This window comes from Cheilinus undulatus, linkage group 11 (assembly GCF_018320785.1).
Source record: "Cheilinus undulatus linkage group 11, ASM1832078v1, whole genome shotgun sequence".
Taxonomy (NCBI): domain Eukaryota; kingdom Metazoa; phylum Chordata; class Actinopteri; order Labriformes; family Labridae; genus Cheilinus; species Cheilinus undulatus.
The window spans coordinates 12,907,218-12,928,562 of NC_054875.1; the positions used below are offsets into that span (position 1 = coordinate 12,907,218).

The 21,345-nt window shown below is 36.8% G+C and overlaps 2 protein-coding genes across 3 annotated transcripts in view; both read right to left on the bottom strand.

The window, feature by feature from the left end:
- Positions 1-1,392: 1,392 nt before the first annotated feature.
- On the bottom strand, positions 1,393-7,931 carry dpm1 (dolichyl-phosphate mannosyltransferase subunit 1, catalytic). Its single transcript, XM_041798464.1, has 9 exons — positions 7,768-7,931; positions 7,423-7,522; positions 7,254-7,287; positions 7,096-7,172; positions 4,069-4,094; positions 3,820-3,915; positions 3,639-3,707; positions 3,431-3,545; positions 1,393-1,869 (listed from the first exon to the last, which is right to left on the bottom strand). Exons 1-9 carry the CDS (start codon positions 7,896-7,898, stop codon positions 1,765-1,767), a joined length of 753 nt encoding a protein of 250 aa, XP_041654398.1. The 5' UTR covers positions 7,899-7,931; the 3' UTR covers positions 1,393-1,764.
- A 2,297-nt stretch (positions 7,932-10,228) lies between these two features.
- LOC121517711 (collagen alpha-1(XX) chain) overlaps positions 10,229-21,345 on the bottom strand; it is a 51,841-nt gene continuing 40,724 nt past the window's right edge. Inside the window, exons 23-42 of one of the 2 annotated variants that reach the window (XM_041799695.1) lie at positions 20,247-20,303; positions 19,672-19,710; positions 19,415-19,553; positions 18,980-19,122; positions 18,595-18,704; positions 17,843-18,001; positions 17,665-17,742; positions 17,366-17,452; positions 17,201-17,254; positions 15,258-15,353; positions 15,054-15,107; positions 14,912-14,965; positions 14,749-14,802; positions 14,179-14,250; positions 13,596-13,631; positions 13,374-13,440; positions 13,062-13,250; positions 12,810-12,887; positions 12,514-12,675; positions 10,229-10,985 (exon numbers count right to left, since the gene is read on the bottom strand). In XM_041799695.1, coding sequence (XP_041655629.1) covers positions 10,960-10,985; positions 12,514-12,675; positions 12,810-12,887; positions 13,062-13,250; positions 13,374-13,440; positions 13,596-13,631; positions 14,179-14,250; positions 14,749-14,802; positions 14,912-14,965; positions 15,054-15,107; positions 15,258-15,353; positions 17,201-17,254; positions 17,366-17,452; positions 17,665-17,742; positions 17,843-18,001; positions 18,595-18,704; positions 18,980-19,122; positions 19,415-19,553; positions 19,672-19,710; positions 20,247-20,303 — 1,754 coding nt within the window. In that variant the 3' untranslated portion in view covers positions 10,229-10,959. Of the gene's footprint in view, positions 10,989-12,513; positions 12,676-12,809; positions 12,888-13,061; positions 13,251-13,373; positions 13,441-13,595; positions 13,632-14,178; positions 14,251-14,748; positions 14,803-14,911; positions 14,966-15,053; positions 15,108-15,257; positions 15,354-17,200; positions 17,255-17,365; positions 17,453-17,664; positions 17,743-17,842; positions 18,002-18,594; positions 18,705-18,979; positions 19,123-19,414; positions 19,554-19,671; positions 19,711-20,246; positions 20,304-21,345 lie in introns of both variants that reach the window. The other variant, XM_041799694.1, reaches the window with a different exon arrangement.

The window sequence follows — 21,345 nt, forward strand, 5'->3', positions numbered from 1 at the left end:
CCCTGAAAAAAATCAGTTTTTTGTGTTATCAGAAAATGAAAATGTGAAATTATGTGTGAAAATTAATCCTTAAGCTTTGGAAAAGCATCTCCTTTTTTGCTTTTTGGAGAATTTTCAACCACATCTCAGATTTTCCACCAGAGCATAATGAGTTACAGTGGATATATAAAAAGTCAGCATGCCCCTGACAAAATAAGTTTTTTGTGATAGAAAAAAACGAAGTCAGGACAATCATTTAAAAATGCTTTTTCACCTTTAAGGTGACCTACAACTCCTCCAATTCAGTTGAAAAGCAAACAATATCTTTTAGGAGGTTGTATATATGTGCACAGTACTTAAACTTGTACTTCATCAGACACTTTTGATTTCACAACAGAACTCCTTTGTGGGTAGGAGCATGGCAAATCTGGAGATGTCAAAATTTCTTATTTAAAGCATTTCAAAACCTGTCCTCTTCAGGCAGCACTGGACTGGGAAGAAAATATTGCCCTGGCATCTTTTATTGCTAACTGGCCCTTAACCCTGGTGGGACAAGATTTAACTACACTGTTTCTTCATGCCCTTTAATAAGTCTTGCAGATCAATACCCCAGACTACTAAAATGCTGAGTAGTAAATGACATAAACAAAACCGTCAGGTATCTGCTTGAAAGCTGAATATGAATGGAAATTTCACCTTTCAACAAGACAATGACCCATTGCAGACCTTCAAAATTACAAAACAATGGATTCACCAAAAGAATGCTGTGCAAAGGAAAAGTCAGACAGATCTTGAACACTTTTTCAAGGAGGAGTGGGACAATTTTGCCATGGCAAGAAAGAATAACTGCCTTCATAAAATCAAAGTGGCTTAAATTGAGTTTTAGTCTAAGGGTGAATGTATTTATGCAACCAGGATTTAATTTCTTTATCCTGAAATACTTTGTTTTTTAACCATAATGGGAAGGTTACAGGTCATGTTAAAGGTGAATAAAGTTTTGAAAGGATTTGTTTTGGCTTCATTTTCTTATATCACAAAAAAAAACATGTCATTTTGTCAGGAGTGTGTAGACTTTTTACATCCACTCTACCTCGTACCTCTAACTCTGGTGGGAAATCTGATGTGGTTGAAAGCACCAAAAAAATCTAAAAATGTGCCTTTTCTGAGGTCAAGAGTAAATATTCACACTGAACTTTCCTGAGTTGTTTGGTAAGCATCTAATGCCTTCACTCTTTAACGGTTTGTGTAAGTGCTATTTATTATTATGACCAACCAGAATGGTCCTAAGGCCATCTTTGCAAATAGTTACACTGGACCTTTGATAATGAAAACAAATTCATAAAGCTGGTTATTCTCTGTAACCACTTTTGGATTTGTCTGAATGTTAAAAGAAAAAAGCGTGTAAGCCAAAGAAACTATACAAATGGTTTATTTATACAATCACAGATAAAGCCAGCACACTTCAGTTTTAACCTATCTTACAGCCTTAGCGTTCAGTCTGTTTACACTGGAAAGGATGAGAAACTACACCATGTGCTAACTTCTGGTACAACCAAACAAGACGATGGGAATGTAAATCACCATGTTCTATCAGTATTCACAATGGCTGCTCACAGAGAATAGTCTTAAATTTAGTGCCAACAGAGTCTCTCTTGTCATGTGCCATCATTAAGCTGTCTGAACATCAGCAAGTTTCCTTTCGTTAAAATTCTCATACTGCTATTGTCTTCAAGACAGCCGCTTAAAGATTCAAAATCATGTTACTGTGATATGTCCTAAAAGTGCTCATGTAGTGGCAAAGAGTGTGAGCAGTCCCTTTGCGAATGAAATTATCTCATTCCCTCCGAGTTTGGACTCTCCATAAACTCGATCCACAAAGGAAATTGGAACCTGTTTGAAAAAAGGAAGAGAAGAAGCCTTGTTAGATCATGGAAATGGTTTGATTTGATCATTTTTCTTACAGATGTTTCCTTTATTTGCACTAATTATTAATATAAGACCAGGTCTCTCTGAGCTGAACCTGGCCTCTTAAATCTTGCATCAGCAGTCTACCTTTCAATCTAGTCCAGGGTTTATGTGACTGAAAAAGTGGCTGATTTTCAGCTAGACACTGAGTTAACACAAAATGTAAAAAAATCTATTCTTTGTGTTAAAACTGAACATCATAATCAGCAACATTTAAAGAAGGTTTTTAAAAGTACTTTAAGTTTGCTTGTTAAGTTAACACGTGATGTGGTTCTTAAACTGGAGCGGGTTTTATTATGGTTGGATTCAGGAAAACACTGAAATTGCCCTAGTTTTCCATTCCTCTTTAAAGTTTGCTTTACCTGTGATTTCTAATTATTTTAACAGAGTCCCTGAAGATTCTAGGCAGTAAATAGGTATATTTATTTCTAAAGCTACACTCCGTGGCTCTTTTATTGGCACATATAGATGAGGACAAAATTATTTGTCCCCATAAGAAAATTTCTAGTTTTCTTTCCAGACTCTTTGAAATCTTTCTCCTTCCTTCTCTGCCAGGCTTGTTCTGAACTTTGTGGCTCTCTGAATTTCTTGATACTTCTCACTCCAGTTCTTGACACTTGAAACTTACTTCTCCTCCTGCTTTGTGAGTGTCAACAATTCTTTCTCTCAAGAGTAAAAACCTGATTTCTTTTGTGTTTGCCATGATGCTTTCTCCAGTGACAGCTCAAACCCTTACTGAAGTTTTTAAACTGTATAAATTGGAAGCTAACCCTCTGTTTTAACTCGATTTTACGAGCTCTGAGCATTACAAAGTTAAAGCACATAATTGCACTAAAGTGGTTTTTGCTATGGCCCATCTAAAAGGTCAGTTCAAAAGGGGGCTAATGAATATGAAGTGGTAGTGTTTTTTTTTTTTATTTTTTTTTTTCATGTGCAAAGTAAAATAATGTAAACCTTGAAAATAAACCAGGATGTTTGGAATGGCTGTGTTAAAAACCCCTTTCTCTGTTTAACAGCACTTGGGAAATACGTGTGAAAAGCTGATATTTTCGTGGGGGACTAATAATTTTGTCCTCATCTGAAAACTAGCACCCTATAATAATGCATTTCTATATGTGGTACAGGCCTGACTCAGCTTGAGTCTTCTTGGTTTTAGTACCAGGTACTTTGTTTTCTATTAAGTCCAGTCCAGACCACATTAGTAGGTATGATCCCAGATATAAAATAACAACACTATAATAACCAAATAGAGTCAAGCCACTACCACACAGTGGAAAAGCACCAGAAGAATTTGAAAATAAAACTCAGCAACGCAAACTTCAAATGGGTAGACTTTGTTTCTAGATGTTGTGTTGAACTCCCATGCATTATAAAGAGGGCTCTAGGTGTGACTATCTTCATTAAAATAGTCCTTTCAACATAAAACAAACTACATGAATAAATGAACAATGAAACAGAGGAAAACAGTAATAAAATACATCCTCACTTCTCCGATTGTGTAGTTGAGCTGTCTGGCACGGACAATCATCTCCATCTGGAAGACGTACCCTTTGGACACGCAGCGCTCCACCAGACTCTCCAAGACCTCCTTCTTATACAGCCTGGCATCAGGGAACACAAGCAGCAGCAGGAGTGTTCAAAAGCATGCAAACCCAGCTCTACTTCTGTTATTTCACTACACATGCACCACTCACCTGAAGCTTCCTGTGAGATCTGAAGCACCGGGTCTCAACAACACTTGAGTCAAAAAGTTGGCTCCCCGACTGTGAGTGAGAAAGGGAAAGAAGACAGGAAAGGAAATCAAACTTCAGACGCTTTTTAAAATCAGAGTGGGTGGAAACTGAAGACATCTGACTGTTGTTGAGTTGAAGTTACCTGATGAGTTTCCTGCGCAGGTCCCAGCCGTATACACCTCCATTTCCTCTGTATCGAGTACCAGACACCAGGTCGTAATTACCCTCTTTCTGTTTTCTGACAATTAAGACAAAATGGCTTTAATTTCAGTCCTCAACATTTCATTAATGTCACAGTGACTCTATTTAACTATCTCAAAATAAATATTTGCCAGTTAAGATAAAGTTGGAAAGATAATCAAAGAAGAAACAAAAATTTTGAAACACTTACTCAATAAATTCTGGGATAAATTTGGGCTGAAAGAATAAAAAAGAAAGAATGACAATCAAAAATTGTAATTCCCCATATGATAAAATAAATACAGATTTTGTTAAATTTCAAAGTAACATAAAAAATGATTCAAATTAAAAGTGCAGTGCCAAGGAAGAAGTTGACTGGAAACACCAACTTACCTTCAAAATCTAAATATTTCCTCTAATGCAAGGCAAATCAGTCACAAAAAAAAAGCCTGAGCTAAAATGATAAGCCAATTAATTATTGGTTGTTGATTAAAACAAAATTAAATGCATTTCTTATAACTAGATAGATACTGTACATATTTAACACTAGCGGTTCTTAAATGGTCTGGCCTCAGAGACCACCAACACCTTCTTATTAAAACATCAGTACACATTTCTGAAAAGTTCTAAACACTAAAATTAGTGCTGCACATGCACAACTGATCAATTTTCAATTTTCAGCTTTTCAATCACAATTTTGGCTTCCGACAATCATGAAAAGCACTTAATCAATCAATCAGTCTTTGTATAGCGCCAATTTATAACCAATGTTATCTAAAGACACTTTACAAAGAGGGCAGGTCTAGACTGTACTCTCTGTTGTTGCCCAGTGTAATAGACCAGCGTTAATCATTAATATTCCAACAAAGGCTATAACTATTAAAATATAGACCAGCGTTAATTTATTATTTATAAATAGAGCAGTTAAGTAGTCTTGCTCTTGGATTCAATGAGACTGTTTCAATAATAATGATAAAAGTAAGAATTATGTTAAAAGATAAAATAATAGCCACTGTGATACTAGCATTAGCAAGAATAATGGCTCTGAAGAGAAAGATGTATAAATATAAAAAGGTGATAATAGCAATGCAATTTGAACAGTTTTTAGATTCACCTTAAGAAATGTGGTAATAATAAAAGTTATAATTATAAAAGTTATAATAATAATAATAATAATAATAATAATAATAATAATAAACAAGATAACTGTGATTAAAAAATATTGGGTCACATGTCATGTGCTTAATTTGTTCATGGGTTTTGTCATTTGTGGTAAATGTTTCAGTCATGTTTACGTCACCAACATTTACATTCATAAAAAGGTTGGCAGAGGCAGATATGTGTGGATTTTTTTTTTTTTTTTTTGCCTGGGCAATATGGTAGATTTATAGATAAATCATTGTGGAAAATCTAGATTATGAGAAATTAATATCTAGATTTTCTCTTGAACGTCCTTTGCTGTTCACCTTAGGCTTTGCGCAGGTGAGAACAGGGCAAAGTTGTTGGTAATGTTGTGTCAGAATGAGAAACATCTGTATAATTTTTACATCTTCCTTCTCTTTTTCAAATGTGTAAACCAAATCCTTAAGTTCTCTTTTCATTTTTATTTCATGTATGTATTTTTTATGCTTGATTATTACAGTTTGATTTTTTTATTCTTTATTTTTCTTCTTTATTTTTTGCATGTTCTTAGTAAATTATCACTACAGCTTTTAAACTGGCTTTCTTAGCTGACGCATGTCGGTGAACTCAAACCTGAAATAAGTTTCAGAACAAAGCACAATTAGCACACATATTTGTAACTTCTATAAACACAGTGATGTAGCCTATTCTGACATGTATGTTTCAATTAGATAAACTTTGTAGTTAATATTGATATACACTAGTATAAAATCCAATATTATTCCTCATGTTCTCCAAATACTAATTACTTCTCTGAAACTACATATTACGCTTTATAAACGAGTTTATAGCTTACTTTAAACACCAAACAAGAAAATCAGTTCACGTTTGTTCAATGTATTGATAAAACAAGGGCAGGAGTTGTTTTGAGTTTTTCACCTTTATAAAATTACTTTTCATTGTGCATTGGGTTTGGTTTGAAAACAATATGTGATTTTGTTTCAAGCCTACTGCTTAGTCCTAATGCATGCTCTTACATTTTATAGTGTTTCCTGTGATGAAATATAAATTATAGTTGTCCTGATCTTGAGAAATTTACACATCATAAGTTAAAAAAATAAAAAAATAAATACTTGATCATTCCAATGCCACGAGACAAATAAGCCAAGATTTTAAAGAAATAACACCAATGTATTTATTATCACAAAACAGAGTAAATCATTTATATGGATGTATGTCCACTCAAGGCCTCCATGCATCCTAATTATTTCCCCCCAAATTACTTTTTCCTAGCACACACTTGCAACTGTGACCCACCAGCTGAGAATCACTGTTTTATTCTGTTATAACCAAATTCAATCAAAAATTATTTATTTAATTGTATTAAAATCAAAGTAGTAACAGTAGGTGTATAGTTGTTTACGTCATTGTTTGCTGTTAAGCATCAGAAACACCAAAACAAATCAATTGTATGTATAAACTTATTTGACCATAAACACTGATTCTAAGTTCTGAGAAAATCTTAGCCGAATGTCATCTCTTATCAAGACTTATCAAAATTGATGACTTGTGTCCATGAGAAAACTGCCCAAATGTCTTTGAATTAAGGCAAAAGTTGTGAGATGATTTGTAACCGATACTTCCTAATAATAGGCGTTTTAAAATCATACAGTCTCTGTTATTTTAAAGCAGTTGAAGAAGCACTGCTGATGTATTTATGCAATTTAGCAATATTGAGGAGTTTGCTTTCTAAATAAATATTTCTATTTTCCATGTTTTGGTATTGAAACAGGCAGTGATATCATTTGAGATTTACTAGTTACATATCTAAGTTTAAAAATTATGGTATTGTGACAACTCTTGTTTGGACAGCTGGTCAGACAAAGTGAGAAATAAAAAGGTGGCATGTTAGTTTGAGCAGACCCTGAGAAAATAAGGAAAACATATATAAATAAATATTAAAATCTCTTCCATTCTTTTGACCATTTGATTGATCAGTTGAAAAAGAAACTGATGAATTGCAAATGAATGATGATAACATTGCTATAAAATATCCAAGAACATTAATTTTTGAGCGAATTAACTCTGTACATTCAATAAAACATTTTCATCTCACATGATGGGAGAGATCTGCGTCCATTATGATGATAAAGTTCCCAGTAGCGTGCTTCATGCCATGGATGTAGGCAGTGCCTTTAAAAGAAAACGTCTATAAGTTGTTGGAATAGGATAATAAATGAACAAATCACATTTTAAAATAAGTTTTCACCTTACCTAGGCCCAACTTTTTCGCTCTTGGTCGTAGAAGCTACAGTACAGAAAAGAAAGAGCGATCACACTTGTTTAAATCATCCTAATGTACCTTGAATTCAGTTCTTATTAGACACTGTTAATCATACCCAAAACTATCAGATGCCTTAAAAGTTACCAATAATCGGCTTACAATTTTATCCTCTCCATAAATCTTCTGCAACTGCTCTGCCACCTCTAGTGTACCATCCGGGCTTCCGTCGTCGATGACAATTATCTCATAGTTGTAGCCACTACAAAAACAACAAATTAAAGTTTTTTGTTTGTTTGTTTGTTTGTTTTTAACTATATCTAACTTGTTTGTGTTAACACAATTAATTTCCAAAGCCGCTTTGTCACAACTATAAATGTTAAAATCAGTGGAGCTGTCATTCTCCCAGTCTGGTTTAGTGACAGCTCATCAGTGACTGGTGCAGCACTAATGTTAGCTAACAGCAAGCAGTAGCCTAAACGCTATTTATGGCAGCTTATGACTCACCTTTCACCAAAATACTTCACCAGGAGCCAGACTATCAGGGGTAAATTTTCTCTTTCGTTGTAGGTTGGTAAGAGGATGGAGTATTTGTCAGAATTGTCCCGTTTTGGGTGAGAAGTTTTTCGGCTCGCCATCACGACTTGGTTTAACTACCCACGGTTAAGGTACAAAAGATGCACCACCACATCCTGTGCGGTATTTTCAAAATAAATCGAGTGTAGACGTCACTGCATTTTCATTTTTCTGAACATAGGCATAGTATGCGCCTGTCTATGTCTCTGAGGATAAGATGAAAACTCTATGAAACTGTAAAACCCAAGGGCATTGGCTAAGAAACTTACTCCTCAGCCAAGTCAGCAATGAAAGCATGGTTCGCCTTTATTTCGAAATGTTAGACTAGCATTTATACGAAACCGGATATTGATTGCACAACTTACGCTGGCTTTACAATCAGCTTCTGTGTCCTTCAAAATAGATACCACTTGAAACAACGGTACCCTCACCACCGTTCCGACAAAAGAAGGGACGTTACAGTTCCTCCATTCATTCATTCATTCTTGTGGGCTAAAATCCGCTCTGACCTCCGCAGTAAATCTGGGGGTAGATTGAGAGGGATTTTTTGTATTGGATGCCCTAAAGTTCAAGGTTCAAGACAGAATCAAGACAAAAGTAATTAAATAAAGCATTCAAATAAAAGAAGGTGACATTACATTATATCCCAAATAACAATGCTTTTTTGGTCATATTCAAAAGTGCTATCCAAGCAGTAGATGACTAACATTTTGCATGTCCTCCATTAATACCATTGCAAATTTTTATAAATTACCAATGATCAAATTAGATTTTATTGACACCAACACCAACATTCTGCTACTAGTGCATTAAGTATTGTATTCTTAGAAACTGACCAACTTTGTTTCTTTTATGGCCAAATGCTTTATTTATATTGAAACTGAAAAGTGGTTTATTTTCAACCCCACATGTCAATTCACCTTTTACAAGAATATAAATCAGCCACTCTGCCATCAGCATAGAGGATTTGGTTGTGCTTTTTTTTTACCCACACCACCCCTTTTTGAATACCTTTATAATACTGTCAAAATTAATCATGTTTGGTAAATTGTGATTAATAAAAGTCCACAATTAGTGCACAATTATTTAAAATTGCAATTAATCTCTTGCTTTAATGGGCCTTTTACCACACTTTGGATAAGCCATCTTGGTGTCTACCTGAAGACACAGTGATGTAAAATAAATGCAGTGCTGCTTCTTGAAGTCTCACAGACAGATCAATGGACAAGTCATCCATTGGCACCTTGTATTTACTTTAAAATCCATCACAAATTCCTTTTCCTGTTATTAATTTCATGTTAAAATCTTGCATATACCTATGAAACAGGTCTGTATCTAATCAGGAAGTCAATTACCCTTAGGTTAAGGCAGTAAATATTCCAAAATGACACACAACCAGTTTTGAGTGCAAAATAGTTGGATTTCAAATGTGATAAAATTATTGATTCATCTTGATAAACTCCAGAAATTGATTGAAATTTAACATTTTTACCAGTTGACAGCCTGAATACAAAGCATACAGAGCATATGTGTAAATCTGACATGTTTGCCTCCTATCTTTTTTTCCTCACAGGCTGCTTGCATATTAATATGAAAAGCATGTGTGTCAGATATTTATTTCCTAGTGGGACTCCTGTGCTGCATTTCCCTGAGTTTAACTACACCAAGTATTGATGTCTGCGTAGGTTCATACAACTTACCCCCAGTCCTTTAAGTCAATGTTATCCAAGGCTTGATCCAAAAGGGACAACAGGACTTGGTACAGGCTCTTGAAGATGTTTCATCTCTCCTCTAAAGGCTCTCTGACAAAAGACTGATGCATAAACTATCCATTATTAGAACAGTATATCAGGCAAATGGAATAAAATGGAGGATCTGTTTTTTTTGTAGAAAAAAACTTGAAATTTTCAAGTTTTAAAGCTCAGAAATTTCCAACCAAAAAAAACGACACTTTTGAGTTTATGATGTCAAAAGTAGCCACTTTTTAAACTCTATAATTTTCATTTTTTTTCAGAAATTTACAGCTTTTAACCCAGAAATTCAGTGTTTGGTTTCTTGTAACCATATTACTATGCAATTTCAAAAGGTGATTTTTTTTGTCAAGAATTTCAGCATTAAAAAAAAAAAAAAAAAAAAGAGATCAAATCTGTTTTTTTTAGCATTTAGTGTGGCCTTAATATGCCGTTGTACATTATATATTCTAATCATTATAGAAAAAAATACATGCACAGCTAATTTTTACATCAGAGCAAAGAGGGCTCAGTGCCCCCCCCCCATCATGTCGGAGAGGTCAAATAGTGAAAAAAACAATCACACTTCAACAGACACATATAAATGGAAGTTTATTAACATGATATAAAAATAATACAAATATAAAATATGACTAGAAATGCTCTTTTTCACACAGGCACACACACTCACTTGCACACACATGTTAATTACTTTGAACCCAAACCCTCAGGAAGTCAGAAAATGTAAACATGAATTTTTCAACAGGAGTAGGTATATAATAAAATATCATACATGATTAACTGTATACAGTAAATATAATAAACAATATACACATGATCTTAAATGACCACAGACATTCTCACAGTATCGTTTAAACCATGGAAAGACACTTTTACACCATGGATTATGCTTTTTCATTATCACTGAGGCAGTTAAGGTTAGCAAATGAAACATAGCACAGGTGGCTAAACTACTTGGCTTTGATACAGTGCATGAATACATTAATAAAATAACAAAAGGTTTCAGTGCGAATACGGTGTGTAAGCCAGCACCAGACTGATCCTAACGGGAAATTACTTTCCTTTATAATTCTATCTCTCCATCAGAACACAATTCTATAAAAGAAAGCTTCTTATTCATCCTTGCATCATTTTGTGCCATTTTTATCTCAGGACAGAGAGAGATCCTTCCTCTTTTGTTTCCTTTTCTTACACATAATGAAGCTCAGAAAGCTTCAGCTTCAGTCACTGACAAGTTCAACACACCAAACCTCTTCAGTTTAGCTTTTCAATCTCATTTCCATCAGTCTTTCAGCTCCAGGGAAACCAGAGCCCTTTCCAACAGATGGCCAACGTCGTCCCTGACTGTTCGAGCCTGCTTGTTAATATCCACTTAAGGCTGGTAGCCGTAGTATGGGTCTTCTGAGTTAAAAGAACAAATACACATAAAAAACACATTCATATTTTCCATCTACAAACAGAAGGCATGACAGAAGGAAAGCAGTTTCATCACGTAATATTTGTCACTTTATAATTTCAGAGAAGTTTCTTTCTCAAAAATCTTTTTTGACCTTATACCTCAAACTCTGTTTAATTAAGGCCCGAGCAGCAAGGGTGCGAGGACCCTTTTAAATTCATAGGATTATTACTATTATTTTATATGTTCGCCTTGAGTTTTGCATATCGGAACATGCATGAACACTCAAGAAAATTTGCATGGACATGAGACCTGCTAGAAATTTTGATATTGGCTTAATGGCTCAGTGGCCCCCCCTAGAAAATTTTAAACAATCAGCCCCAGCAGCATGTTCAAAGAAGCCGAATGTATCATGTTAGGACCTACAAAAAAGCCTCTTGAAACCATATCGCCAAGTAAACAGGAAGTCTGCCATTTGATTTTTCTGTATACATTAGTCAACTAAGCCATTTCTAGGCGTTTTTGTAGGACTATCTCCTCTGAATGCATTCATCCCATTGACTCAAAAAATAGTTGTCTGCTAGAGGTGACCTTTCTGAAAATTAAGTTCTGTGGCTTTTGTACAGAGCTCAAAGGGCATGGCCATGGTAGCTCATCAAACTTTGATGTCTTGAAATGGTACAGAAACAGGATTTGTTTCAAATAATTAAAGGTAGTTCCTGCAAAGTTGACCAAATCTGCCACAAAATTGGTGTAAAACATCCTTTAAGTTTCCCTATGGTAAATATTTTCAAGCTCACAAGTCTGACACTAAAGCTGTTGCCTTGTTGACCCATTATTGCCATGAAAGAGGAAGTAGTCCTGTGAAGGGCTGAAAAGGGCCTGTGCTGCATTGAAAAATGGTGGGAATAAGCACAGTAAAAAACTAAGTTACATATGGGTTAAATTGGTGAGTGTGGCTTAATGACTCGGTGGGGCCCCTACAAAACTTCAAAAAATCAGCCCCTGCACCACATACAACCTAGAAATTTGAAATTTTGTACACATATTCAGCATAAAAAAACCTACAAAAAAGCCTCTGACTCCATTGTGCCAAATCAGCATAAAGTCTGGCATTTTAAATGTAGAAAAATAAGAAAACAAAGCTATTTCTACATATCCTTCTAGAATTTATTTTTATATTAATTTAAATTTTTTTGTTTATTTTAATTTGGAAATGACTGACTGTGTGACTTCTGCGTTTGCACACAGCCCTGCAATGTGCACAAGCTTCCAGATTTCAAGTACATGACATTTATCAATTTAAGTGCACAGGTGAGAACAATTCAGCAGTTTAAGAACATGTCATAAATCAGAAAAATCTTAGGAAGATATTTGTGAATGCAGTCCATAATTAGTGACCAGCTGGTGAACATAGGTGAGCTTTCAGTGTCTTGATAAGCTGTATAATGTCTCCTCAGAATCAAATAGGTGCTATAGCTATGACTACAACTGTGCATTTTAGTAAGATGAGATTTTGTTGTAGCTAACCTGTTTGCTGGGGAACTCCTCTGCAGCCTCCACTGCTGTCACACACACCCGGTGGTCCGATCTCGCCTGGCTGACCAGGAGGTCCAGAGACCCCTGGGGGTCCTTGCTTACCATCTTCTCCTTTTGACCCTGGGGTTCCAAGCTTGGACTCACCTGGAGGACCTGTGGGCGTGAAACACAGCACACAGACACATCATTACCAGACACCAGTCAATGGCTGCTGACTAACTAATCACCTCATGGTTAATGTATTATATTATAGCGATACATCGTAGAAATGACCCCTGAAGAGGTACCTGCAAATCCTTTGACCCCTGTAGGCCCCTGGACATTTGGCCCTGCATCGCCTTTCTGCCCTGGAAGACCTCTTCTCCCTGTTCAAAAGAAAGACCAGTTAAAGTAGGAATAAAAGCTGTAGTTTTTATTGCTCTAGACTTTAAGTGTAAAAAAGGGACAGTTTAAAAATGAGGACATTTATGTAACAGTTCCTTTAAATGTAGGGTTCTGTTGGATTGTTAGCTTTTTATCAACTTTTATTGGAGCCTCACCCTGTTCTCCTGGGTATCCTGGCCTACCCGGTTTCCCCCTTGATCCCACATTTCCTTGGGCCCCCCTGGCCCCAGGTGGGCCCCTGGGCCCTGGTATGCCAGGTTCCCCTGGAGGTCCCACTGGCTCTTCAATAGGAGTGGGCTTTCGATTTATTTCGTTAATGTAATTGTCAAGCTTTAACACCTCCTCTGTAAAACACACAACACTGGATGAAGAGTTTGTACCTTAACCTTCTTTTTGATGCTTAAATGTTCTAAATATCATTTTATAGATATCCTGATTTTTCTTTACATGCTTATGAAAACACTTACTATGTACTAGTTGCTCACAGGCTTGTGTTACAAGTTGGTAGATCATGGCCAAAGACTGCGGTTCTCCCTGTGAAACATTAGTACAGTCAACTTAAGGTTTTAACAAGAGTCAAAATATTGTTTTTAACATGCACTTATATCAGAAAAAATAAAACTTTTAATTTTAATGAGATGTAAACAGAAAGTTATGCAAGCAAGTAGAATAGCAAAGTTGAGACCCACCTTCTCTCCTCGTTCCCCTTTATTCCCTGGCAGACCCTGTAAAGCAGAACATACATGAACATAGACATATTTATCAATGTCATCTGTAATCCACCGTGTATCAAATCTTATCCTCGATCTGACCTCACAGAAAATAAGAACACTTTAAATAAATACCATTATGTTTTTATCAATCCTTAAAATGTAGATTCTTTCACTCATTTTATGCCTCCTGCTGGTGTTCGTCGAGCCTAGAAGCATTTTATTTTCTGGTTGTCCATAAGTCTGCCTGACAAGTCTTTCTTGTGAACATGATATTTCAACACCACTTTGAGGGATTTTCTTCAAACTTTGTACAAAAATCATCTCCAATTAATGGTTTAACTAACTACATCTTGGAGGTCATAGGTCGAAGGAAAAAGCCACTGAGAGTGTTCATCCCTTTCTTATGAAGGTGATATCCCAAGAACCCTTTTAGGAATCTCTTTCAAACTTTGTACAAATGCCCAGTCTGACTCCAGGATGACCTTATTAGATTTTGGAGGTTAAAGGTAAAGGTTAAACTCAGTTAGAAACAGGAAACTAATTGTTCCTCTGTCCTTACTGTAGGTCCCACAGGTCCTCCTGGGCCTCTTTCCCCTGAAGGTCCCGGGTGTCCTGGCATTCCTTGGAAACCCTGGACAATACAATGACATAGATATCAGACCAGTGACAAAACGGATTAAACATCCAAAGCCTTTGATGAAAATTCTAAAGATGCTGGTGAGCATTTAAACACTTCATCCATTTTTTAAGTTTTACTTAAAGTGGCACTACATACAACATTTCATTTGTGTGAACTAGGCTTGAAAAGTCATGACTTCATGGTAATCCTGAAAAGATACCATTTTGCCCTGTAGGTGGAGCTAGAGAAAAAGCAAAAGACCTCTGAAAAGGAAAGGGGTTTTGTTTTGTATATTTTATGTTAAACAGCTTATGACATGTAATGCTATGTGTTATCAAGAGTAAAATCTCTGCTCTTAAAGACACAAACCAAAATCAAAGATCACTGACTAAATAAGAATTCAACTAAGAAAATACCCACATTAGGATTATCTGAAATCCTAACCCAACAGTGGCAACCAAGTCAAAAATGATTGAATTTTATACAGTATAAACTTTAAATGAGTCCTACCCTTGGTCCAGTGAGGCCTGGTCCACCCATGTTACCTTCAACCCCCCTTATTCCCTGTAAGAAAAAACACAGAACAGTGACATGAGGACACAAAAACAGAGGAATATGGTCATTTCTTCACCCAGCAACCGTTTAAGAAGAAAAGCTGTCATTAACAGTTCACCTTTGGTCCTGAAGGCCCCTCTTCGCCTTTTTGACCAGGAGGCCCCGGTGAACCCTTCAGAGGCAGACAGATCATATGATGGGCAGTTATTTTTGATGGACAACAATAAAAGGATGAAGCACAGTTTTCAGGTTAAACTCACCTGGACACCCGGTCTCCCAGGATCCCCCTTTTCCCCTCTGGCACCTGGTGGACCCTAAAAAGAAAAATAAACAAACAAACAAGTAGGTTTTAAATGACCTTCTAGATTTGAAATAAAACAGAAAACAAAGAAAGACTTAAATAATTTCTCAGGAGTATATACACTGAACACAGAAGCATTTTTAAAGTTAGGAAGTATACTCACCATTTTTCCTGAAACAGCTATGCCTCGGGGCCCGATGGTGCCTAGAGGTCCAAGACCTCCCTCTAGTCCAGGTTTCCCTGGAGGACCAACCTCCCCCTGAAACAAAGAGGAAATCAGTTCACATCACAATGAAATAAAACAATTTATTTCTACTTTTTAGACTGGACACTGATTAATTTGAATAGCATGCTCTCAAGGCTTTATAAGTACCCCTACATTTGTTTATTAGACTTTTGACATATTTCCTGAAAAAACATGATTTTATTTTTCTTTTTTAAATAGATCTGACTTGTTGTGTTTAAAGCTTATGGGACTTAAATTCCATTAAATTGAGCGGCTTGGCAGCCCAGTGCAGCAGGGGACTGGCTCTTTTACCACAACTGAGCGACCTGTTTGAGGCCATGTCTACAGCTGATGACGCAATGTTCTGAGTCGAAGGCGTTATATAGCTGTGCTTCAGTAAGCATTGTTTGGTTCAAGAATTGGACATTTGTACTTAAAAGTTAAGATATTTGAAAGTTTGGTCCAGTGGTTGCTACCTAAACATGTGAGCAAGGCATCCCTGAATGATCATGAACGGCTGTGATGTCACTGTGGTGTGCTTGGAGGCGGGGCAGGCGCTTTGGCCCTGCTCCAGAGCAGGACATCCTGGGCACGGCTCTGAATTGCCCAGCGTGGCCAAACTTGTGATGAAAAAGTTAATCAGCATGGCTTGGTTTGAAACGGGGCACAAAAAGTCACAGTAGAAAAGTTTCATTAGAGGGTTGTCATCACTCATATATAATTTGGACTGGTAATAGTATTTTCTAAAGTTTCCTTAACTATTTAGCATTTCAGTTTTAATATTAGTTGATAAAAATAATTGTGTGATTGGATTTTAAAACAACCATGTCTTTTTACCTTTTACCTTTTTGGTAACAAGTCTCAAATGTTTGAAACTTTATTTGAGTGGTGGTAATGGCTGTTAGCTTTTGGAAAATAATTGAGGACCAGATCCTTAAAAGATAAGCACTGATTTCTTTTGTGTTGAACTTGTGCAAATGACAGAAAGGGATCTACAGTGCATCCCAAATGGAAATCAACACAAACTGCATGAAAACTGCTCTGCAAAGCAAACAGTGCCCTGGTTGCACCTGTCCCATTTGCATGTATGTAATATAGAAATAATCAAAACTTTGGCACAAAATTGCCCCCATCAATGCAAATAAGATTCTGTGCAAATAGCAACTTAGGTTGTTTTCACACCTGATAGTCCGGGGGACTCGTCTGTTTTGGAACGGAAATTGCATCATTGTTGCACTTTCACCAAAGACCAGAAGACCGCCGGTCTTTTTTGTCCACATAAACAATAAAAAAACACTGAATTTACACCATCTTGGGGTTTCTGCTTTTGCTTTGGGGCATTACGAGCAGTCATTAATTGCCAAAGGCAGGAGAAGTGGTGCCATTCCCATCAGTTGAACCCATGCATTAAATAAACACTTGATGGTAAGTACTTGGTTTGAAAATGGTATTTTTTTTCTCACTCTGTCACTGTATTCTGGTCTGTAATCTCAGACAAAGCCAATGATCTGACATTTGTCTTGTGCCATTACATGCACAAACTGCACTCAGATGCTAATGTTGTGGGTATGTTAGGATTAGCACATCTTTTGTGGATATGGTGCAAAAATGGGGCAAATAGCAAGCACTAAACCTGTGCTAATCCTGGTCCTATTAATGCAACAAATTTTAACTTTGTGGATCTGCCTTTGAGTGTTTCTAGTTGTGAATTTGATGCTGTAAGGTGGCAGAAAAAAATCTGAACTTGGTTCTTTGTCCCTGCATAGAAAACATACACATTTTGATTCACAAAACTAAAAAAGGTATACATTTCCATGCTCAATCTTTCAGCATTTGAAGGAGTATGATCTTAACCTAGCTGAATGAATATTTGATCGTACCTTTTGGCCTTGTTCTCCTTTTTCACCTTTCTCCCCACGTGGACCTGGTTTTCCCTGGGGAATGGAAAGGGTTGAGTGGTAAGATGTTATGAAACAACAAAATTATTACACAAGTAATGACTAAGATGGGACTGTAGACCTCTTTGAGGTCTCATGATGACATACACTAGCTCCAGGGGCACCAGCAGCTCCAGGGACGTCAGAGGAACAGGTACACGAGTATGCAGGAGCAGGACAGCTCTCCTCATCTCTCTAATGGAGACAAACATAAACACTGAAAACATTATTTCAGCACTGAAAACCATTGCTTAAACTCTCAAATAGTACCCAGGGAAAGTTTTGTGCTTGTAAACATAGTAAGCACTGAGCACTGACATTCATTTGTTCGTTCAAATACAGCATGAACACACAGTATAGCTATATATAGAACTGAAAAAAGTCATTGTCAATAGTCACAGACTAACCACTCCAGGCAGGTCACAGCATGTGTCCTCAAAAGCCCAGGTGGTGTTACAGACGATTTCAAAGGACTGCAGCTGGAACTGGAAACAGCAAAACACAGGACACAGGCTGAGCACTGATGTATGCAGGACATGTAATTCATGGACGAGTCAGACAGGATTAAGAATAAAATTTAAGTACCGGTGCAGATCCACTGTTGGGTCCTCGGGTCTTCACTAGTTTTCCCAGCATCTCAAAGCCATCAGTTGGCAGGGTGCCCAGAGGGCGGGCAGGCCTCTCACCTACATGCTGGCAGTCCACAGACAGCGACACACTCACCTGGCTGACAGAAAGGTGCACCTGCCAGAAGAAGAAGGGAACACTGATCAAATGAGGCAAATTAGGGTAAAGGGGCATGATACACCTTGGTTTACACCTGATTTCTCCTGGTTGCTCCATGAGATTAATATAGCCTGGGCTAAAGCCAGGAGTTCTGGCCTGGACGGAGACTGGACGCTTTTTAGAAAATTGTGCAATACCTGCACAGTTGCAATAAAAAATGAATGATAAATAAATGATCATCTCTTAAGCGACCAAGTATTATATTTCATAGATTGCAATACAAGACAAGGATGGTCAGAGAAGCAGCATGACGCATTTAAAACCATGTCATGCACTGCTCTTGGTCTAATCTGTTTTTGCTTCGTAGTCTTCTGAAGCTAACATCAAGTTTTTATTTGCTGTTTGTGCAGTCCATTTCAAAACCAACTCCTTCTCCTTTCCATCATTCCCTTTCATATTATGATATTATGACATTCATTATTAATAACCAAAAGAAAAATAAGCTTTGACAGGCAGAAAGTTATTCAATCTAACATAGCAACGTCAAATCATTTAATTAAATTATTATTTTCAGCTTAGTGACAGTGAAGTTTCATTGTTCTTTAACTCACCTTGTGAAAACTGCCATAGAAAAGTCTGCGGACCTGTGACTGATCAAAACTTAGTTTCTGCACTTCTCCTCTGTAGTCTAGGCTGAAATACTCCAGGTGCTTGGTAGTAGCTGGAAAAAATATGAAAAAGAAGGCAAGTAAAAAGCCTATAACTCTGCAAAAAACATTTCAGACAAATAGAGGCTAAACAAAGAATGCAAAGAGTAAAGACTTCCCTTGCCTTGTGGAGAGGTTTAAAAATTAGACAGGAACAATGTTATTCCTTGACAGTATCAGGAGTCGCAGGTGATACACATAAAAACTTGTGTCTCGAAGTTGAGGTAAGTACACTTCTATTTCTACTTCTAAAGATTTTGGGATGGTTAGATGTAGAGATTTTACTCACGATCGAGCACTACGCCCATCATTGGCTGGAAGTCAATATCAGTGAGCTGCCAGAGGGCAAAGGGCTCTCTTGGTGTGTCCTGTAACACGCGGAAGGCGATGCTGATGGTGTGCTCTGGAGAGAATCCTAACGGGTGAATAAACCTGGAGAGAGAGGGAAAGAAAACAAAATGAAGCAAAGATGGGAGGGACCTGCTTTGATTAAGAACGTTACATTTTGAGTCTGAAACAGCAGCATGTTGTTACTTTATTGACCAGTTATTACACCATCAGCTCTTACAGGGCCATCTACAAAGGAACTTAATCTCACAAGACAATTTTTCCTTCAATGAGACATCTTGTGACATTTCAGTCTTGCGTCCCACCCTTAGTGAAAATAAATAAAAACATCTAGGAAAAGATGTAAAAGTAAAAGCAGGGAAGTGGGTGATCCTACTTGGTGCTCTGTGTCAGCTGGACGTCCCTGTACAGAGTGTATGTTGGGAGAGTATTGAAGACGAAAGGTTCTGCTGCCACGCCCTCCACAGAAGAGTGAGCTTTCTGAGTCAAACCAAAGGCCTCCATCATGTCAAATCCTGAGATTTCAAAAACACAACAGATATAAAATCATGCAAAGTTTGTAGTGATGCCAGAACAGTTTCTATTATGTTAAAGAATGAAATGTGGAAAAGTATGTGAGAAGAGCTGTCTCACCTCTGACGATGCTGTTTCTGATGGTGACTTCAGGGCAGACTGCAACACACAGGCCGGTGTTAAATCATTACAAAGGAGACAGAAAACATCAGTTAAAGAATTTCATTTGCATATTTATCAAAACAAACACACACGGCTTGTCAACTCCAATGCATGAGCATATCTAATATGTATATAATATTGCACAAAAGATGCATACATAGAATTTAAATAGAGTGAAGCCTGTGAGCTACTTCAGGCAGTCAACCCGAGCTACACTCATTCAAACATACGTCAGTCTCACAGTCAGACACGTCCTCCTTAATCGGCAGTTTCTTTTATCTGCTAGATTTCTTTTCCTTTTGTCATCGTTTGCTGTCTATTCCCAGTACTACTCTTAAAAATATCCAACCACCTCTACATCCACCTGCAGGCTCTGACTTGGGGTTAGAGATATACCGTCATCACTCTTCAGTTTCTGCACTTAAAATAAATCTGAAAGGAGTGATGAGGTTAGGTGCCAAACTTAAACAGACTTTTCTAATGTATAAAACATTATAAATGCAAATTGTCTGACTGAAATATGTTCTGTTTACCTTCATTTTGAACAGGGTACAGCCGTGGAGAGATGGGAATTCTGGCTGGTGCTTGGGCTGTCAAAGATTTTAAAAATTATGATTAACATAAGAGAACAAAAAAAGCTAAGGTGATGACAGAGGCTTGCTTAAGGCTCAATTACAGTGATAAACTTGAGGCATAAGACTACCAAGGTTTTGGTTTAACAACAGGTAAGCCAAGTATAGGATTTCAAATTCTAATTGACTACAAAAAACAACAGTTTATCAGGAAGTGAATAATATCGGAAATTGTCATAACAACATTGAAAGTGGCCTGGTAAGGTGATGTAATCCAGAATGCATTTTTACTTACTTTTTATCAACATCTTGTGTTTCTAGCATAGAAGAGCCTATACCATAATATTCCTTTAGGCTTTTTATACATAGTAATTTGATTCAGAAACATTTTTGTTTTAACAACACAGGAATATAGACAGACAGCAACAAAAAATAACAACATTCCTTCCAGTTTTATATTTTTCCCCCAAAATCATACATCCTACATCCTATATCACTAGATCCATATCTTTTTCTCGCAAGAAAAGGGAAAAATATTAGGTTTTGTAAAATAGTTGTTCACTCAAAAGTTGATGGATAATGGTTAGGTTGCCCCCTTCCTGATTTTTTTGTCTTCTTTCGTTTTTTTTGCATATTTGTCACTTAAATTTTTCAGATCATCAAACAAAAATAACACTGGTAAATACAAAATACAGTTTATAAATTATGATTTCATTTGTGAAGTGAGAAACAGACATCCAAGCCTACCTGGCCCTATGTGAAAAAAGTAATTACCCACAAAATCAATGAGAGATTGACATCAATGTAGAGGAATTTTGACCCACTCTTCTTTGCAGAATTGTTTTAATTCAGCCACACAGGAGGGTTTTTGGGCATGAACGGCTTGTTTAAGGTCGAGCCACAACATCTCAATTAGATTTAATTCCACACTTTGACTAGGCTATTCCAAAACCTTCATTTTGACTTTTTAAGCCATTCAGAGATGGACTTGCTGTTGTATTTCCAATGACTTTCCTGTTGCTCAAATAATATGCATAAAAAAGAAATCAGTAAGGGGGCA